Raw genomic sequence first — 16,907 nt, forward strand, 5'->3', positions numbered from 1 at the left:
TGGCACCAAAGGCTTGGCCATATGAGCGATAAAGGGATGAAGACACTTTTATCAAAGGGGAAGCTGCCAGATCTAAAGAATGTAGATGTCGGACTATGCGAGGATTGCATCTTTGGCAAACAAAAGAAAGTCAGCTTTGCAAAGATTGGTAAGACACCCAAGGCTGAAAAGTTAGAGTTAGTTCATACTGATGTATGGGGACCATCTCCAGTTCCATCTCTTGCATGCTCATTATATTATGTCACCTTCATCGATGATTCTACACGGAAAGTGTGGGTTTATTTTCTGAAGAAAAAATCAGAAGTCTTTGATACCTTCAGAAAATGGAAGGCCATGGTGGAAAATGAGAATGGTATGAAAGTCAAGCGGTTAAGGTCTGACAATGGAGGAGAGTACAGAAATAGGAGATTCAGATATTTTTACGCAAACAATGGGATCAAGATGGAGACAACAGTTCCCATGACACCGCAGCAGAATGGCGTAGTAGAGCGCATGAACAGAACTCTGAATGAACGTGCCAGAAGCATGAGGATACATGCCAGATTGCCCAAATTTCTATGGGCTGAAGCTATTAACACTGCAGCTTACCTGATCAACCGTGGGCCCTCAGTTCCTTTGGATGGCAGAATACCAGAGGAAGTTTGGAGCAAGAAAGAAATAAACCTTTCACACTTAAGAGTGTGTGGTTGTATTTCTTATGTACATATAGACTCTGCTGAAAGAAGTAAACTTGATGCTAAGTCCAACAAATGTGCCTTTGTTGGTTACGGCGGTGATGAGTTCGGTTACCGGTTTTGGGACTATGAAAATCAGAAGATCATTAGAAGCAGAGATGTCATTTCAATGAGAATGTGATGTACAAAGACAGGTCAACTGTAGAATCAAGCAGCTCCAATACCAAAGCTGAAACAAAGGAATTTGCTGAGTTTGAGGAGATTTCTGGAAATGATGTTCAGATCAGTCCTGAAGCAGTTCAAGAAGAACCAGGCACACCGGAACTAAGATGCTCCTCCAGAATTCCTAAACCAACCCAACGGTATTCTCCTTCTTTGCACTACTTGTTGCCGACTGACAATGGTGAACTAGAGTGCTATGATGAAGCAATGCAAGTGGAGGATTCAGTCAAGTGGGAGTCTTCCATGAAGATGAGATGGACTCGTTTTTGTCAAATCAGACGTGGAATTAGCTGAATTACCATAGGCAAGAAAGCGCTTCACAACAAGTGGATTTACAGGATCAAAGAAGAGCACGATGGGAGCAAACGCTACAAAGCGAGATTGGTTGTCAAAGGTTTTCAGCAAAAAGAATGTATTGACTATAATGAAATTTTCTCTCCAGCCATGAAACTGTCTACAATCAGACTGGTGTTGAAAATTGTAGCTGTAGAGAATTTACATCTTGAGCAGTTAGATGTAAAGATAACTTTTTCATGGTGATTTGGAGGAAATCTATATGAGGCAGCAGAAGGCTTCATAGAGACAGACAATAAAACTGGTATGCAGGTTGAAGAATAGCTGTATGGTTTAAAACAAGCTCCTAGACAGTGGTACAAGAAGTTCGATAGTTTCATGAGTAGCAGTGGTTTTACCAGATGCCAAGCAGATCATTGTTGCTACATCAAGAGGTTTGACAATAGCTTCATTATTTTATTGTTGTACGTTGATGACATGCTCGTTGCAGGCTCAGACATGCAAGAGATTATAAACTTGAAGCAAAAATTGCCAAAGCAGTTTGCTATGAAGGATCTGGGCGCTGCAAAGTAGATTCTTGGGATGAGGATCAAGAGAGACACAAAGTCAGGGACTTTGATATTATCACAGGCTGAGTACATCAACAAAGTACTCTCCAGGTTCAACATGCAAGATGCTAAACCAGTAAGTACACCTTTAGGTGTTCATTTCAGACTCTCCAAAGAACAGTCACCAAAGACGAGGAGAACGTGCAACTGGTGAAGGTGCCGTACGCCTTAGCGATTGGAAGTCTGATGTAGCCATGGTTGTACCAGACCAGATATTGCTCAAGCAGTGGGAGCTGTTAGCAGGTACATGAAATCCGGGCAAGGTACACTGGGAAGCAGTCAAATGGATCCTCAGATATCTGCGGGGTACCACAAACAAAACACTTTGTTTCAAAGGTGGAGATACGATACTGACAGGCTATGTAGATGCTGACTTAGCCGGAAATGTTGACATCAGAAGTAGCACTACAGGATATGTCTATACTCTAGGGGAACCGCAGTGAGTTGGGTTTCTCAACTAAGAAGATAGTTGCTCTCTCCACAACTGAAGCAGAATATGTCGCTGTTACGGAAGCTAGCAAGGAGATGGTTTGGCTCCAAAGTTTCTTGGAAGAGTTAGGCAGAAACAAGAAAACAATGTCTTGTATTGCGACAGTCAAAGTGCTATACATCTAGCAAAGAATCCGTCTTTTCATTCCAGGACAAAGCACATACAATTGCGATATCATTTTATCCGGTCTCTCTGGAAGATGAGATTTTGAAACTTGAAAAGATCAGTGGAGCTCAAAATCCAGCCAGATATGTTGACAAAGACGGTGACTACAGACAAAGTTGTGTTCAACTTCAGTTGGCTGCTACATAACAAGACTAGAAAAGCTGTGCATTGATCGAGGTGTGAAGACAGATTAAAATCAGTCTCAAGTGGGAGATTGTTGAAAGTATTAAAATGGTTTTCAAGTTTGGTAACCAACTTTGAAAAATGGTTTTCAAGTTTGGTAAATGTTTCTTTGAAAATGGTTTTCAAAGTTGGTAAATGTTTCTTTGAAAAATAGTTTTTCAAGTTTGGTATGTTTGTTGAAAAATGATAATAGGATAATCACAATTAATCCCTAGGTTTTAGGGGTATTACAAGATTAAGTCCTTAAGTTTCAACTATAAATACCCTAGCTCATTTAGCTTCAAAACCATCCCAAAATTATTTCTTTCTCCAATACTAGAGAGTTTTCTTGTGAGTAGTGAGTGTTTTGTAAACACCTGTAATTCTCTCTTAGTAAAAGATCTGCAGCAGTCCGGAGACGTAAGCACAATTGGCTGAACTCCGTTATCAATTTCGGATATTATTTTTCCGCTTTTATTTTGCATTCTCACTAATCTGGTTATAGGGAAATTACTTGTTACTCGTTTATTTCTCAACAGACGGTCGGTTTATGTACGACTTTGAATACAATATATTAACGATATTCACCCCAATTTCAAAGTAATTATACTACACGTTTTTACATTATAACATTCATTTTAGATTAAATTTGTATATTTTAATTTTAGTTCTAAACTATAATTTTCATTATAAATTAATCTAATTTTAAACCTTTCAATTTTACTTTAAATGGTAACTCTTATTTTAAAAAATTTTAACATTTTAGTTTAACTTTCTAATTATATTTTGATGAATTCAGTTTTAAATTATTAGTATCTATTAATCAAACTTTCAATTAATAGAAGGATTATAATAATTATTAATTAGACAAAAGGGTAACTTTTGCCCCTGTAATATACTCAGTTTATCACTTTCACTCCTATTGTATTTTTACATCAGTTTAGCCTTCGAAATCGCATCATTTTCCTACCCCTAACTTAAAACTCTATATTATAAAGCATAAACCTTAAATCACAACCCTATAACCTCTAAGTCATAAACCATAAACCTAAATCCCAACTTAGAGTTTATATTTGAGGGTTTTAAGTTAGGAGTAGGGTATAGAATGATGCAATTAAGCGACTTTGAAAGCTAAGTTGATGCGAAAATACGATAGGGTTAAAAGTAATAAATTGGGTCTACTACAAAGGTAAAAGTTACCCTTAAACTGTATTAATTATCATATAAATATTAATATAAATTATGTAAGTGAACTCTAGCGACCTCAATAATTAAAACACAATTGTTTTTAAAGGGAATTTAAAATACTTTACTTTCATTTATTTTAATTAATAAAAATAAACTTTATTTTTCTCGCATTCTCTGTATCCAAATTAGAAATATTTATCGGGCGAGTTAATCGTGAGTTGAGTAGTATTTGATTCGTTTTCGTTAAAAAATTGTTGTTCGACTCGCTCATTGAACACACACAAAAATTACCTTACTTTTTAACTATATTTAAAATCTTGTAAATTAATAATTTAATATATTTTATTATTTATTAGAAGATTAATAAGTTGGTAGTAATTATTAAGTAGTAGTTTATCATCTTTGTTATTATCTATTAGTAAATTAGTAATTATTAATTAGATATTTTTTAATTGAATAGTTTTTTTAATAAAAATAATTATTAATTAGACATTCTTTGTTAATTGAATAGTTTTTCTTAAGGTATCTTTTAAAAATTATAAAAACATAATGAATTATTATTGATCAAACTCATTAAGATTTTGAGTCGAATTAACTTAATCGAGCATTGACTGAATTTGGACGAATCGAATTCAAGCAAATCATAAATTTAATTAACTCATTAATCACTCCTAATCTAATCAGAGTTTTGACTATGTTTGGAAAAGTTAAAAATAATAATAACGATGATAATTTTTTCAATAAAAAGATTGTTTTGAACAAATTTTCAACAAAATTGAAATTGAATAATCCAATTAAAGAATATTTTAATAGAAATTCGGACATATATACAATATATAAAAAGTTCTTGAACGAATTTAGTAAAATATCCACGTCAGCCATTTTAAAACTGACAAATATCGTCATATAACTATAACTTGGGGAAAACTCAACGGCGACAACAGTGGCACGTTAAAGATCCCCTTCATCTCAGTCTCCAAATCAAAAAAAAGGTAGACCAACTTGACGGCGTCAAAGGCACTTCACCGTTACTTTTCTCTTTGGCCACGTCATCATTTTATCTCTTCATTGCATTCACTATCCTCTCTTCCCTTTCGCCGTAATCTCTGCTCCGTTTCCTCGCCCCGTCGTCGGCGCGTGCATCCCACTTTCCGACTTCAAGAGGGAAATTAACAACCGCTTTCGAGCCACGTAGCTGGAAAGCAGCTCGGTCGTAAGCCCTTCCGGCTACGATGGCCGTTTCAAAGGTTCCTAACCAGATCCTAGAACCTCGTCGGGACCGACTCCGCCGCGAACTTCCCCCACGGCCTTCTTCGGACTCCTCTGTAATGCTTCTTCGGCTCTGCCTGAGTTAAATCCGGTGTACCGAACTGAACCTGCTCCACCTTCGGAGGTAACGAGATTTTCAGCGACGGTTTTCGGTTCCGAGAGCTCGAATTCGAAGAAACATCAGGTTTAGCCGCTGAAAGTATTTGAGGTTTGAACTCAAATCAAAAGCACCGGCGTTGGATGAGAAGGATTTAGGCGTGGTGAGATCAATAATTTAAGGTTTCGACTCGAATTGAAAGCCAATAAAATTAGGAGAGAATTGAAAGAAATCATCATCGTCCACGGATTTAAAATCGGATTCAGTAAGAGACGAATCAGAGCTCGAAGTCTCCGATCTAGAGGTCGAAACTTGAGGCTTCGTCTCAGTAATCCATTGGTTTTGAGTTGAAAAACTCTATCCAACCGGAGAAAGTTCATCGAGTAAATACTGTTTGATATTGAAGCGTGCTTGATACTTCACTGCTTGCTTCCATATCCAAAGAGCAAATAAAAGAATTTCAAATGAATTTTGCGGATTTGAATGAAGGTTGGTTTGTTTGTTTGTTTAAATCGAGTGAAGAATTTTGTAGTAGTTGGTTAGGAGTTGAAGAAGAGAGTAGGATTAAAAATATTAGGGGATTTGAATGAAGGTTTGTCAACAAGTCCACATCTTAAATATTAAATCAATTCAAAAGATTAAATTAAAAATATTAGTACGAAAGTTCATATAACTCTTTTTATTTAAACAAAATCAACTAGATAATGTTATTGGAAAAAAATTTACGAGATAATACGTTCTAATAATTAATTGTTGAGATAGGGTGAAATTTACAGTTCGAACATATGTCGTCAGGCACTCCTGGCGACCAAGGAGGTCGCCATGCCGTCCCTGCGAGCTGTGGTGAGCTGCTGCATTACCTATATCGGTAATTAGGCTTTTACCCGAAACCCTAAAGTAACTAATAATCTAGCCAGTTTGGTCGCCGGGATCACATGGTGACCTATAAGATCGCCCGGCATACATGACGACTTTCATTTCAGCGTAGTTAAAAAACCTAATTATCGATGTAAGTAATCGTTGTTACTTAGGGAAATTTAGGTAATTGCATTAAAACCTAATTACCGATATAGGTAATATTTGGTACTTAGGAAAATTTAGGTAATCGTTGTTCGGAGCACATGGCGACCAATGAAAAATTGTAGCATTCGCCTCAAATGGACAAATAATCCTTCGACTGTATCATTTGAGTAAAAAAAAATCAACACATTATTCCACAGATTTTTTGCCTTAGTTTATTAATATAAGAATTAAATTAAACAATGTTTTAAAGCAATTCCACATATCATTTAATATTATTTTAGAAGAAATATAAATTTGAGCTAATGTTTTTCTATTAGGGTATAAATTGATTTAATTATTCGTCACTAAATTTCATTTATATTTTGAGCTAATAAAATATTTTAACAGAAACAATGGATTATGAGTGATAAGATAATCTATTAATAACCATACATTAGGAATATCAATTCAAAGATAATATTAATAATCTTAGATTACCAACAAATAATATTTAAAATCAAACATGAGAATATGGTTTTAGAATCTTATATTTTCATATTAGAAATAAAAAAAGATTATCCAAAACAAACACATTAATTAAAAGACCATAAACGACTGTCAAGCTATCCTAGTTTTGCTTTTCAATATGTGCATCAGCATCACCTTCAAGTTAAGCTTTGTATTGCTGTAATCAGGTAAGGTTTGGGGTGCATGCATTTACGTCTATGGATAATGGCCGTTGGCCCGTGCGTGAGGAAGTTGAAAGTTGGGCCAATCTGTTCAAATTAGTTAGTATATGGCAGCCCAACCGAATCCTCTAGACTTTGGACTTTGCCTATGTCACTTTCTCCTACCTCTAGATTTCACCAACCAGCACTACTTGAATTGTTTCATTTTAGATTGGGTCAACTTAAGTCCAAGATCCGTACGTTAGTGGGCCTTAAGCCCGGACAAAGTTGATTTCTACATTCTTAATTTTGTAAAATAATCGGAGTTGAGATATACAAGGACAAAAGATGCCCAACTTTAGGGCAGTGGCAATGCATTTAAGTTCCTAATTATGAATCATGACTCATTGAACTCCCCATAGTATTCCAATCTAATAAACACATACTAGTATGCTTAACAAGTAGTGACTAATACTAAAAGAAATGCTTCGTGACATTGGATTTTGCATGGTCCTTTAGTACGTAGGCCAATAGTTATCCAAGTCCATGCAATGGTCAACAGTCAAGTATCTGTTGGTCTGCACATTTGCATTGATCTGATCTGCACCATAGCCATTTTCCGGGTCAAAGGTAGTGGTGGTCATCAAAGAGGCCGTAACGTCTTGTTGGTGCAGCAGTGGCGGAGGTTGCATTGGTCGCATCACAGGCTGCGTAGAACCTCCAAGATTCAAATTCAGGCCGGATATGGTAAAACCTCCAGGAATTGGATAGTTGAATTGGGATTGAATAGGTAGATTGGCACTACAACTCGGACCACCCCTTAGAACCCTTGAAAGTTCCGCTCCCATAGACAAGTCCTGCATCATTGGTACAACACCAGGTCCCCCTCCTCCTATATCCAAACTGTAGGGATTCACTGCAGCTCTCGAGGCGGAGGGATACTTTTTCATCCCCACACTCTTCTGAAACACGCGACACACAACCCATTCCTCCTGCTGAACTTACAAAAAGTTTATATCAATACGATACTCAGAATGAAGATCCTGATCAAAGGGTACGTACGTACCTTGTTAGTTCTAAAAGATGATTTAGAGTGAATACGATACTCATGCATGACCCAATTGGTTTTTTCTCCTCGGGGTGCTCTCCCTCTGTAAAACACCAAGGTCTTCTTCATCCCAACCAACTCTGATGTGCATCTACTGTTGAAGACCTCCTTGTCTTTTCCCGTCGTCTTCCAGTAACCCGTGTTCGTTGCTCGGTTTGTTCTTACGCCAGTGGGGTATTTTCGATCCCGAAGGCTGAAAAAATACCACTCTTTTTCTCCCATTTTGGCCTTCCCTGATCAGGAATCGAAACATTTCGTATTAGATATCTCTTACCACAATTCTATGCAAAACTTGATTATCTCTTTGTTTTTTTTAAGAAAAAGAATATATACATACATCTGTTACAAGAAATGATAATCCAAGTTTATCTATTATTTCAAGCTTATTAATATTGAAAACCAGTAGGTAAACCAAAATTGTAATTCACACTGCAACTCTAATTTTATCGTAAACTTGTTATCGTCCCATTTTCTTTCTTTCGTAAAATCTTTTTCCCGTGGTTAAAGAAAGAAAATGGCAGTTATGCATAACATTGTTACCATACTGATTGCTGCAGCCTGAAGACAAAAACTTTCCGTATTCAAAGAAAGAGCATAAATATAAGTGACTTTGACCTTTTCATAATCCTAAACATGATTCAAAGATGGGAAATTAATGTTGATTCTCTCAAAATCTAGAACCAACAGTAATCTGATGATTGTTTTTGTTTATGGAGAAAAAGACATAAGTTAAAACTACCAGGAAGGTCCCAGGGCTCGCATTTGTTGAGATCAACGTCTGCAATAGCTCTTCCTGTAAAGTTAGCATCTGAAATCTTATTTACAAGATAGAAAGTGATGAGCTCTTCATCAGTTGGATGAAAACGAAATCCCGGCGGTAAGTTTTCTTCGTTTCCATTCTCTCCCTCCATATTTCCTTATTGTTTTCTGCACTACGATTTTGCTCCTACATACATATAAAATCGTAAAACAAATTAAAAGTTACCCATAAAAGATACATGTAGTGCTCTGATAGCCAAATAGGCCATAGGCAAAGAAGCAAGCAACCAAGGAGAAGTGAAAAGAGTATGCCGATTGATTTCCTTTCAAAATAACAGAAATCAACTTTTGAAACCTAAGTATCTTACTTGCAAACAAGATAAACAAAAACAAGAAGAAAGAAGAAATAATCTCTTCTATTAGGTTTTGCTGGCAAATATCATGTATATAATTGAAATCATAACGCATAAGCAATCTTGGTTTTCTTACTTTGCTAGCAATAGCATGCACAAGAAAGAAGAAGAGGAAGAATATAACTATATATCATGATTCTTGAGGGTGTGTATCTCTGAAGCTCTCACCTACTATGGGTCTTCTTTTTGAAGGTACATCATATATTTGTCCACCTCCTATATATTTTTTTATTATATGATTTTTAATTAATACTAACAAAACATTATGCTTAGTCATATAAGAAATCCCTTTTCGGATATTTACGCGATTGCCCTCTTGTCCTGGAGCTTAAATCCAGTCAAATAAGTGATAACTTGTTCTTCTCTAACTCTTACAAGTAAATGGATGAATCTACCCTAAACCAATTATACTATATAAATATTACTGTTCTGACTAGGGTTAGCTCATAAGATGAATATTACGTATCGAATCTAATTTTACAAAATAATTACAGTTATATAATAAAAGTTTGAATTATTCTTTTTTTTTTTGTTATACTTTTATCTTAATAATTTTTATGAATGTGGTATCTCTTAAATCTAATAAATAATTTTAGTGACTTAAGACAAATTATTCTCATTCAAATTCAAACAATAATGTTCATAGAACTTAAGTAGTTTAGCATTTTAAAAAATACTAATTTTCTTCTTGTGATGAGACTCAAATTTTTATGAGGGATATGGAATAGTTATTATAAGTTTGAAAAAAATTAGTTTGTTTTTATGAATTAAACTATCGATGATCAACGAATTGTACAAGGGATATAAAATAATAAATCTTTTATAAGTCGAAAAGATTTAGTTTATTTTTGAAGAATTGAACTATCAATTATCATTAATTATTTTAAGAGTTTGGTAAAATTCAAAGAATGTAGAGTTACCTAATGATTTGATCTTATTTTGTAACACCAAATTTAAATCAGTTGTGTAAATAGATATATATATATATATATATATATATATATTCACCTTTGCCATGGTTATGTATAAGAGATATTTATGTAATTGAGAAGAGTAATAATTTCTATAAAAATATATGTAATAACCATTTTGAAAATTTTTATTATTTTAAAAGAATAGTTATGACTTCTTTATAGAAAAATGAGATTTTGAATTTTTTTGAATTGTTTTAAATTGAAGCTACCATCGACCTTTGGACTAGGTAGGTCGAATACCTACAACGTCTTTTTTAAAATGATTAAAATCATTTTAAAGACAAAAATTGGTATGCTTTACTAAAAATCTATTTTTAAAGATTCGGGAATCAATTACGCGTTGAGAAGGATAAGCAACCCTATAACACCCAAAAATTGGTACTTAGTCGCTTACACATCGCCGTAAATTGTGGACATTGTGAATTCATATCAATATTTAAATTACGATCCTTTTATTGAAAATGATATTTTTCGAATTAATTATTAGAGAAAATTCTTAAATTAGAAAAAGAAATCTCAATATTCGCAATCCTCCATTGGGAGGCTATCCCATCTATTTCTGAACTATAAAAGAATATTCTCCTCAAATTGTTTAAAAATAAAGTAAATTGAATAAGAAATAAATATCATAACTTGCATGAAATGATACTGTTGAATCATGTTTTATAATATTTTAATATAACAAATTAAGGCAAAATGTTTTTGGACTTGATTGAATTTGTTCAAAGTTTTTAAAAATTTCAAAAATGATTCAAATCCCATTAAAATAGAATTTGAGCACAACACTGCTTTTCTGGGAACATAGTACCGATATTGTTCTTATAGTATCGATACTACATGAACAATACCGATATTGTTTACGCAGTACCGATGCCAAAGGTAAGAAAAGTATCGGTACTCTCTAGATAGTATCAATACTACCAGGTATTTTCCCAAGAGGCTCAAATTTTTGAATGCAAAATAGGTATTAATACTCAAAGGAATACCGATACTACTTTACATAGTGGTATCGATACCATGAACATAATATCGATACTGGTCAGGCCCAATGGCTAATAACGGCTAGTTTATTTAAATCTTATATTGGTCAGGCCCAATGGCTAGTAACGGCTAGTCCTGGGCAATTTTATTTTGTAGAAAATTAATCCCCAATGGCTCCAAAACATCCCCAATTGCTAGAAACAACCACAAACTCATTCCAACATATAAAAACAAGTTGAGAACACTTGAAGAAGGGTTAGAACACATATCCAAGCAATCAAACATAATAGAAGAGTTTTTCATTCTTATTTTTCTTTCTCTTGTAAATATTAGTGTTTTGAGCTCATTGTAAATCTTTTATTTGTTTTCTTGTGAGCTTAAATATTTGTAAACACCTTCCTTTTGAAAGGTTTTTCTTGTTTATATCTTTTACCTTGTAAAATAGGATTGGTTTTAGCTTAGCTTTTGAAAAGCAAGGGAGTTTGTAAAGGTTATCTCTTGATCTTGTAAAAATAAAGAACAAATTAGTGAATTTGTTAGAAAATTCTTACGAGGAGCTAAGGTAGTGGATGTAGACTTTGTTGAGAATTTGAACCACTATAAATTCTTGTGCAAATTTTCCTATCCTTTTTACTCCTTACTCACTAAACTCAAAAAGCCAATTTACCCCCTCTTGGAAAATCATTCGATTGTCCATTTGATTTTCATAAAAAATCCAAACAATTGGTATCAGAGATTGACTCATTATAAGGTCTAACAACCTTGATACGATCCTTGAAGAAGCTCTACCAATTTTTGAAACAACTAAGAAGATGGCTTCCAACTCCGACTCGTTCCACATGAAAGACTCTCAACCGATTGATAAGCCTCCATACTTCAATGGAGCCAACTACCATCATTGGAAGAAATTAATGAATCTATTCATCCAATCCAAAGATCTTGATGCATGGGAGATGATCAAGAACGGGTACTCTTCTCCAAATAAGAAGACAAATGAGTGGAGTGCCCAAGAACGGAATAAAACTCAACTAAATGCTAAGGTCATGCACATGTTATTTTTTACATTTGGTCCCGATGTCTATGAAGGAGTTTCTTCCTGTTCAAATGCCAAGGAGCTTTGGAATAAGCTCGACAAACTTAATGGTGACAAAAAATAAGAACCACCAAAGGTAGTGTGCTTAATGGCTCTTGAAGAGCCCGAAGTATCTTCTAACTCTAGTGAATCTAATTCATATTCTTTTAATGAGTTACTAGATGCATATGATGAATTATTTTTTTAGTTTGAGACCATGAACTCCAAATACAAGAAAATGATTTCAAAACTTAAAGTTGAAAACGATTTCTTTTGAAAGCCAAAGTTGATTTTGAAAAACAAAATGAAAATTTGAAAATCGATTTAGAGCTTTCAAAAATGAAAATTTTGAAAAAGAAAGTTTTGATTTAAAGGTTAAGTTTGAATGCTTAATAAAAGAAAAAGAAATCATTTTAAATAATTCATCTAATTTCATAACGACAAAATGCTCACATTGTCATTATCATGATCACAACGAACATAATTGTCCTTTAAAGAAAGGAAAACATTTTAAAATTAAACAAGTATGGATTCCTAAGGGAACAATGGGCATTGAAACTAACGTTCAAGGATCCAAAGCAATTTGGATACCAAAATCAAAATGAATGTGTCTTGTAGGTGTATTGGAGCAATGGTGATAAAGGTAAATGATTTCAATTGCTCTTGTCACACAAAAGAAGAATGGGTAACCTCTAACCTTAAAGCTTTTTGATTTTGTAAATTGGTTGCCTATTGATTTTTAAGCATGTATGATAGCTTCATGCACATGCACTTAAATTCACCAAATTAGGATTGCATAAATTATATTAGACTTGGATATATTGAATTTCTTGTGCTACTAACTTGTTTGTTCATCTTTGTTGAAATTCAATGTCTTTTAAGTGTCAAGATTTTAAAGTCAAATTTCTGTTTGAAATGCTTTTATTGAGGGGGAGCTTTGATTTTTCGAATGATTTTAATGTTAAAATTACTACTTACTCTCCATTGTTATTTTTGAACTTTAAAGTTGAATTATTTTTTATATAACAAAAAGGGGGAGAAGTATGAGTTTGAAAAATTCAACTTCAAGAATGAAAAATGGGGAGCTTAAATATTTTCCAAATATTTTTTTTCATGAAATATTTTATTAAGAGGGAGTTTTGCAGAAAAACAATTTTTCAAATGTTTTGTTATATAAAAAAGGGGGAGATTGTTGAACCATGTTTTATAATATTTTGATATAACAAATTAAGGTAAAATGTTTTTGGACTTGATTGAATTTGTTCAAAGGTTTCAAAAATAATTCAAAGTCAATTAAAATATCAAAGAAAGAAAAGTATTGATACTCTCTAGGTATTATCGATACTACGAGGTGTTTTCCAAGAGGCTTAAATTCCATAATGAAAAATAGGTACCGATACTCAAAGGGGTACCGATACTACTTTACACAGTGATATCAATACCATGAACCACAGTATCGATATTGGTCAGGCCTAACGGCTAGTAACAGTTAGTTTATTTAAATATTACAAAGGTAGTACCAATACTCATTAAAGGAGATAATCCTTGTCTTGGGCAGTTTTATTTTGAAGAAAATTAATTCCCAACGGCTCCGAAACATCCCCAACTGCTAGAAACAACCACAAAACAAGTTGACGGCATTTGAAGAAGGGTTAGAACACCTATCCAAGTAATCAAACACAAGAGAAGAGTTCTTCATTCTTATTTTCTTTTCTCTTGTAAATATTAATGTTTTGAGCTCATTGTAAATCTTTTATTTGTTTTCTTGTGAGGTTAAATCTTTGCAAACACCTTCCTTTTGAGATATTTTTCTTGTTTACATCTTTTACCTTGTAAAAAGGGATTGGTTCTAGCTTAGCCTATGAAAAGCTAGGGAGTTTGTAAAGATTATCTCTTGATCCTGTAAAAATAAAGAATAAATTAGTGAATTTGTTAGAAAATCCCAACATCCATTGCCCTTGTTTCTAGGAAATATTATTATTATTATTTTAATAGATGAATAAAAATGCTTGATTTGTTGCCCAATTCATTTATCGTTCGAATGTCATTTTGAATTTGCACTACTTCTATAAAGTAATACTATCCATGTCCATTCTACGACCAATGTTCTCGAGAGCAGATAAATACAATTTTTAAAATATTATCAAATATAAAGCATTTAATAAAAGTTCAACTATATATATATATAAATACAATCCGCAAAGTATACGTATAAATATATACATAAGATATATTCTAAATATATATAAATAATACACATATGACTACGGAAGCAAAGGAAATATAAAAGTCATAATACAAGCCTAAAATACATGCGAAACGGATACCTAGGATTTGAAGGATTAAAATAGAAGTGTCAAAATATAATAGGTTTAAATTCGAACAATAAAACTTAAAAAAAAATTGTACGAATGAAAAACTATAGTAAAAACTTGGTAATGTCTAAAATTTGAGCAGGTAAGATATCATGGTAACCAGTACAAATATTAAGCAACATGAATAATGAAATTTAATAAACTAACTGATATTAAGGATTAAAATGAGTATTATTAAAATTATATTCCAAATATGTAAAACAGTAAAATAATTAAATAAATAATTCACAGGATCAAAATGAACCAATACTATGATTTTGGGCCTGAATCAGATATTAAACCAAATATGCATATTAATTAGAAAAAGTGACTAAAATAGAATAGAACAAAATTTAAAGCTTCAAATCATAAACATTTAAAGCTATATTCAATGATCGAAACGAAACATTACAAAGGAAGAGAGACCCGACAAGCTATTAACCCATGCGCTAAAATGCTCTATGAGTCCTCCCTAAACGACATCGTTTGACACTAAATATATATGTCTAAAACATAGCCCAAAGCAGTCCATCCTCTCCACTATTCTCATTTCTCTCCTTTTTCATTTTGGAGAAAATGAAAACTCTCTCAACTCTCCCTTCTCCACACCGCCAAGAGAAGAAATAAAGTGAACTTCGACTGCCCTCTACCGACGTCGGAGACGAAGACCACACCGGATCAGAACCCCAACCCTCTATACCTTAGCCGAAAACAAACATAGACACTACCCACCTTAACAAAAAAAACCTTTTGAAAATTCAAAATCCAAGGTAAACCTATAGATCTAACATGGAAGGATTTTACCTTCGGTTTCCTTCTCCCAGTGAGTTAATGGTGGCAGCGTTTTGCACAAAAGGGTTAGTCTTTCCCCCACCCCCTTTTTGTTCTTTGTTGGTTCGAATGCTTCCCTCTTTCTCTGGTTCGAAAAAAAATTCCCCTTTCATTTTGCTTATTACATGTGCTTTATGGTTGATTTTTTTGGTGAAATTATGAGATCTATTAGGTAGGGAAATTATTTTCCTGAACAAATCGGGATTTAGGTACTTTTTAGTGGGTGGTTGGATTTGATTTGTTTTTTACTGATGGTGGTTGTTTTTGGTTTACTGTTTGGGTTTGTTGCTAAAGACGGCAGCGTTGGGACTCGTCGATGGCTGCTCACGCGACTGGGAGACAAACGGTGGGCTTCACATGCCGGTTGGGTGGTCAATCATCACTAGTGACAGCTGGTTTCTTCACATGTTAGGGGAAAAACCCAAGCCATTAATGCATGTGGGTTGTTGGATCTAGATCAGATCCAACGGCTAGAGATGGTGAGCGACGCAAGTCCAAAACACAAAACCCTAGCGGGTTGGGCTCTCAATCGGGCTTAATTCCTACTGGGCTAGCTAAGTGGGCTTCGGGTTGTGTTTGTTGGGTTTGAACCGATGGGTTGATTGTTGGGCATTTCTTTTGTAAGATTTGGGTTCCATTTGTATCATTTGTAACATTTGGTCCAATTTTATAACATGAAAAAAATAATATTAGTAGTAGTAGTAATAAAAATAATAATAATAATAAATAATAGTGATAATTAATAATATTAATAATAAATAATAATAATAACTAATAAATTCCAGGCAAAAACGAGTATCTACAATATAAACATAAAGAAAAGGAGAGTAGGACATGATGATATAGAATTTATTGAAAAGAAAACATAGTTCAACAAGATGAGAATAATAAAATTAAAAAAATAATATATGGAAATTAATCAATGCACTCTCATGATATGCAAAACCGCATAGAAAATAGTGTTTTTTTGTTTATATTCGTTATAATTAATTATATAACAATGGCACGTGATAGTTGTTCTGTGTAGTTAATTTGAATTTCTCTAGATTGAGGGGAGGGCCAAGGGACGACAAGCGCAGCCATAGAAAAATGAATGAATCAAGGAAAGAAGCAACGTTTTGTTAGACCACTCTCCTGGATCCCCTTCAATTCCCCCTTATTCTGCTCATGTTTAACCTCCTTTGCTTCTTTCTTTACTGCATACACTCTGCATATACATTAGGTTTATCATTTTGTTTAACTACTCGTTGACATACAATATATTAACTCTTCATCTTATATGATCATACATGCACCACATTTCAATATCATCTTGTTATTCATCTGTGGTATATTAAGACTTTGGGCTCATTTTATAATATATATATATATATATATATGAAGTATGCATTCACATATTCAACACGCCTCCAATATACACGTGTTGGCATTCTCTTGATTTAACGACTTCATCAACGCATGTGCATATATTTTCGGTAAAACTGTGTCGTAATTTTCAAGAAGGATGAACATTAATAATGATAAAAGTAAAACCTTACCCTTACGCCGGTTTGGAGAGAAAGGAGATTCATGGTTG

The 16,907-nt window shown here is 33.7% G+C and overlaps 1 protein-coding gene and 1 pseudogene across 4 annotated transcripts; both read right to left on the minus strand.

Annotated features, from left to right (window-relative positions):
• Positions 1 to 4,584: 4,584 nt before the first annotated feature.
• Positions 4,585 to 5,605, minus strand: LOC120191658 (annotated as a pseudogene).
• Positions 5,606 to 7,212: 1,607 nt separating this feature from the next.
• Positions 7,213 to 9,211, minus strand: LOC120191749 (protein CUP-SHAPED COTYLEDON 2-like). Of its 4 annotated transcripts, none has more exons than XM_039194743.1 (4): positions 9,196 to 9,211; positions 8,687 to 8,893; positions 7,906 to 8,180; positions 7,213 to 7,834 (listed from the first exon to the last, which is right to left on the minus strand). In XM_039194743.1, exons 2-4 carry the CDS (start codon positions 8,856 to 8,858, stop codon positions 7,355 to 7,357), a joined length of 927 nt encoding a protein of 308 aa, XP_039050674.1. In that variant the 5' UTR covers positions 8,859 to 8,893; positions 9,196 to 9,211; the 3' UTR covers positions 7,213 to 7,354. The 4 variants fall into 4 exon arrangements, with proteins under 4 accessions (XP_039050674.1, XP_039050714.1, XP_039050764.1 ...); XM_039194783.1 differs by lacking the exon at positions 9,196 to 9,211 and adding an exon at positions 9,075 to 9,154; XM_039194833.1 differs by lacking the exon at positions 9,196 to 9,211 and having other exon boundaries at positions 7,213 to 7,831; positions 8,687 to 9,064.
• Positions 9,212 to 16,907: the final 7,696 nt, after the last annotated feature.

Source organism: Hibiscus syriacus, unplaced genomic scaffold (genome assembly GCF_006381635.1).
Source record: "Hibiscus syriacus cultivar Baekdansim isolate YM2019G1 unplaced genomic scaffold, ASM638163v2 tig00000340_pilon, whole genome shotgun sequence".
In the NCBI taxonomy this organism is placed as follows: domain Eukaryota; kingdom Viridiplantae; phylum Streptophyta; class Magnoliopsida; order Malvales; family Malvaceae; genus Hibiscus; species Hibiscus syriacus.

What these genes read in the sequence shown, in the direction of transcription:
- LOC120191749 (XM_039194743.1), bottom strand. Translation starts at nt 8,858, where the DNA reads ATGGAGGGAGAGAATGGAAACGAAGAAAACTTACCGCCGGGATTTCGT. An exon ending in CGAGCCCTGGGACCTTCCTG is followed by an intron (nt 8,181 to 8,686) that starts GTAGTTTTAACT and finishes ATTCCTGATCAG; the next exon opens with GGAAGGCCAAAATGGGAGAA. An exon ending in CATCTTTTAGAACTAACAAG is followed by an intron (nt 7,835 to 7,905) that starts GTACGTACGTAC and finishes TTGTAAGTTCAG; the next exon opens with CAGGAGGAATGGGTTGTGTG.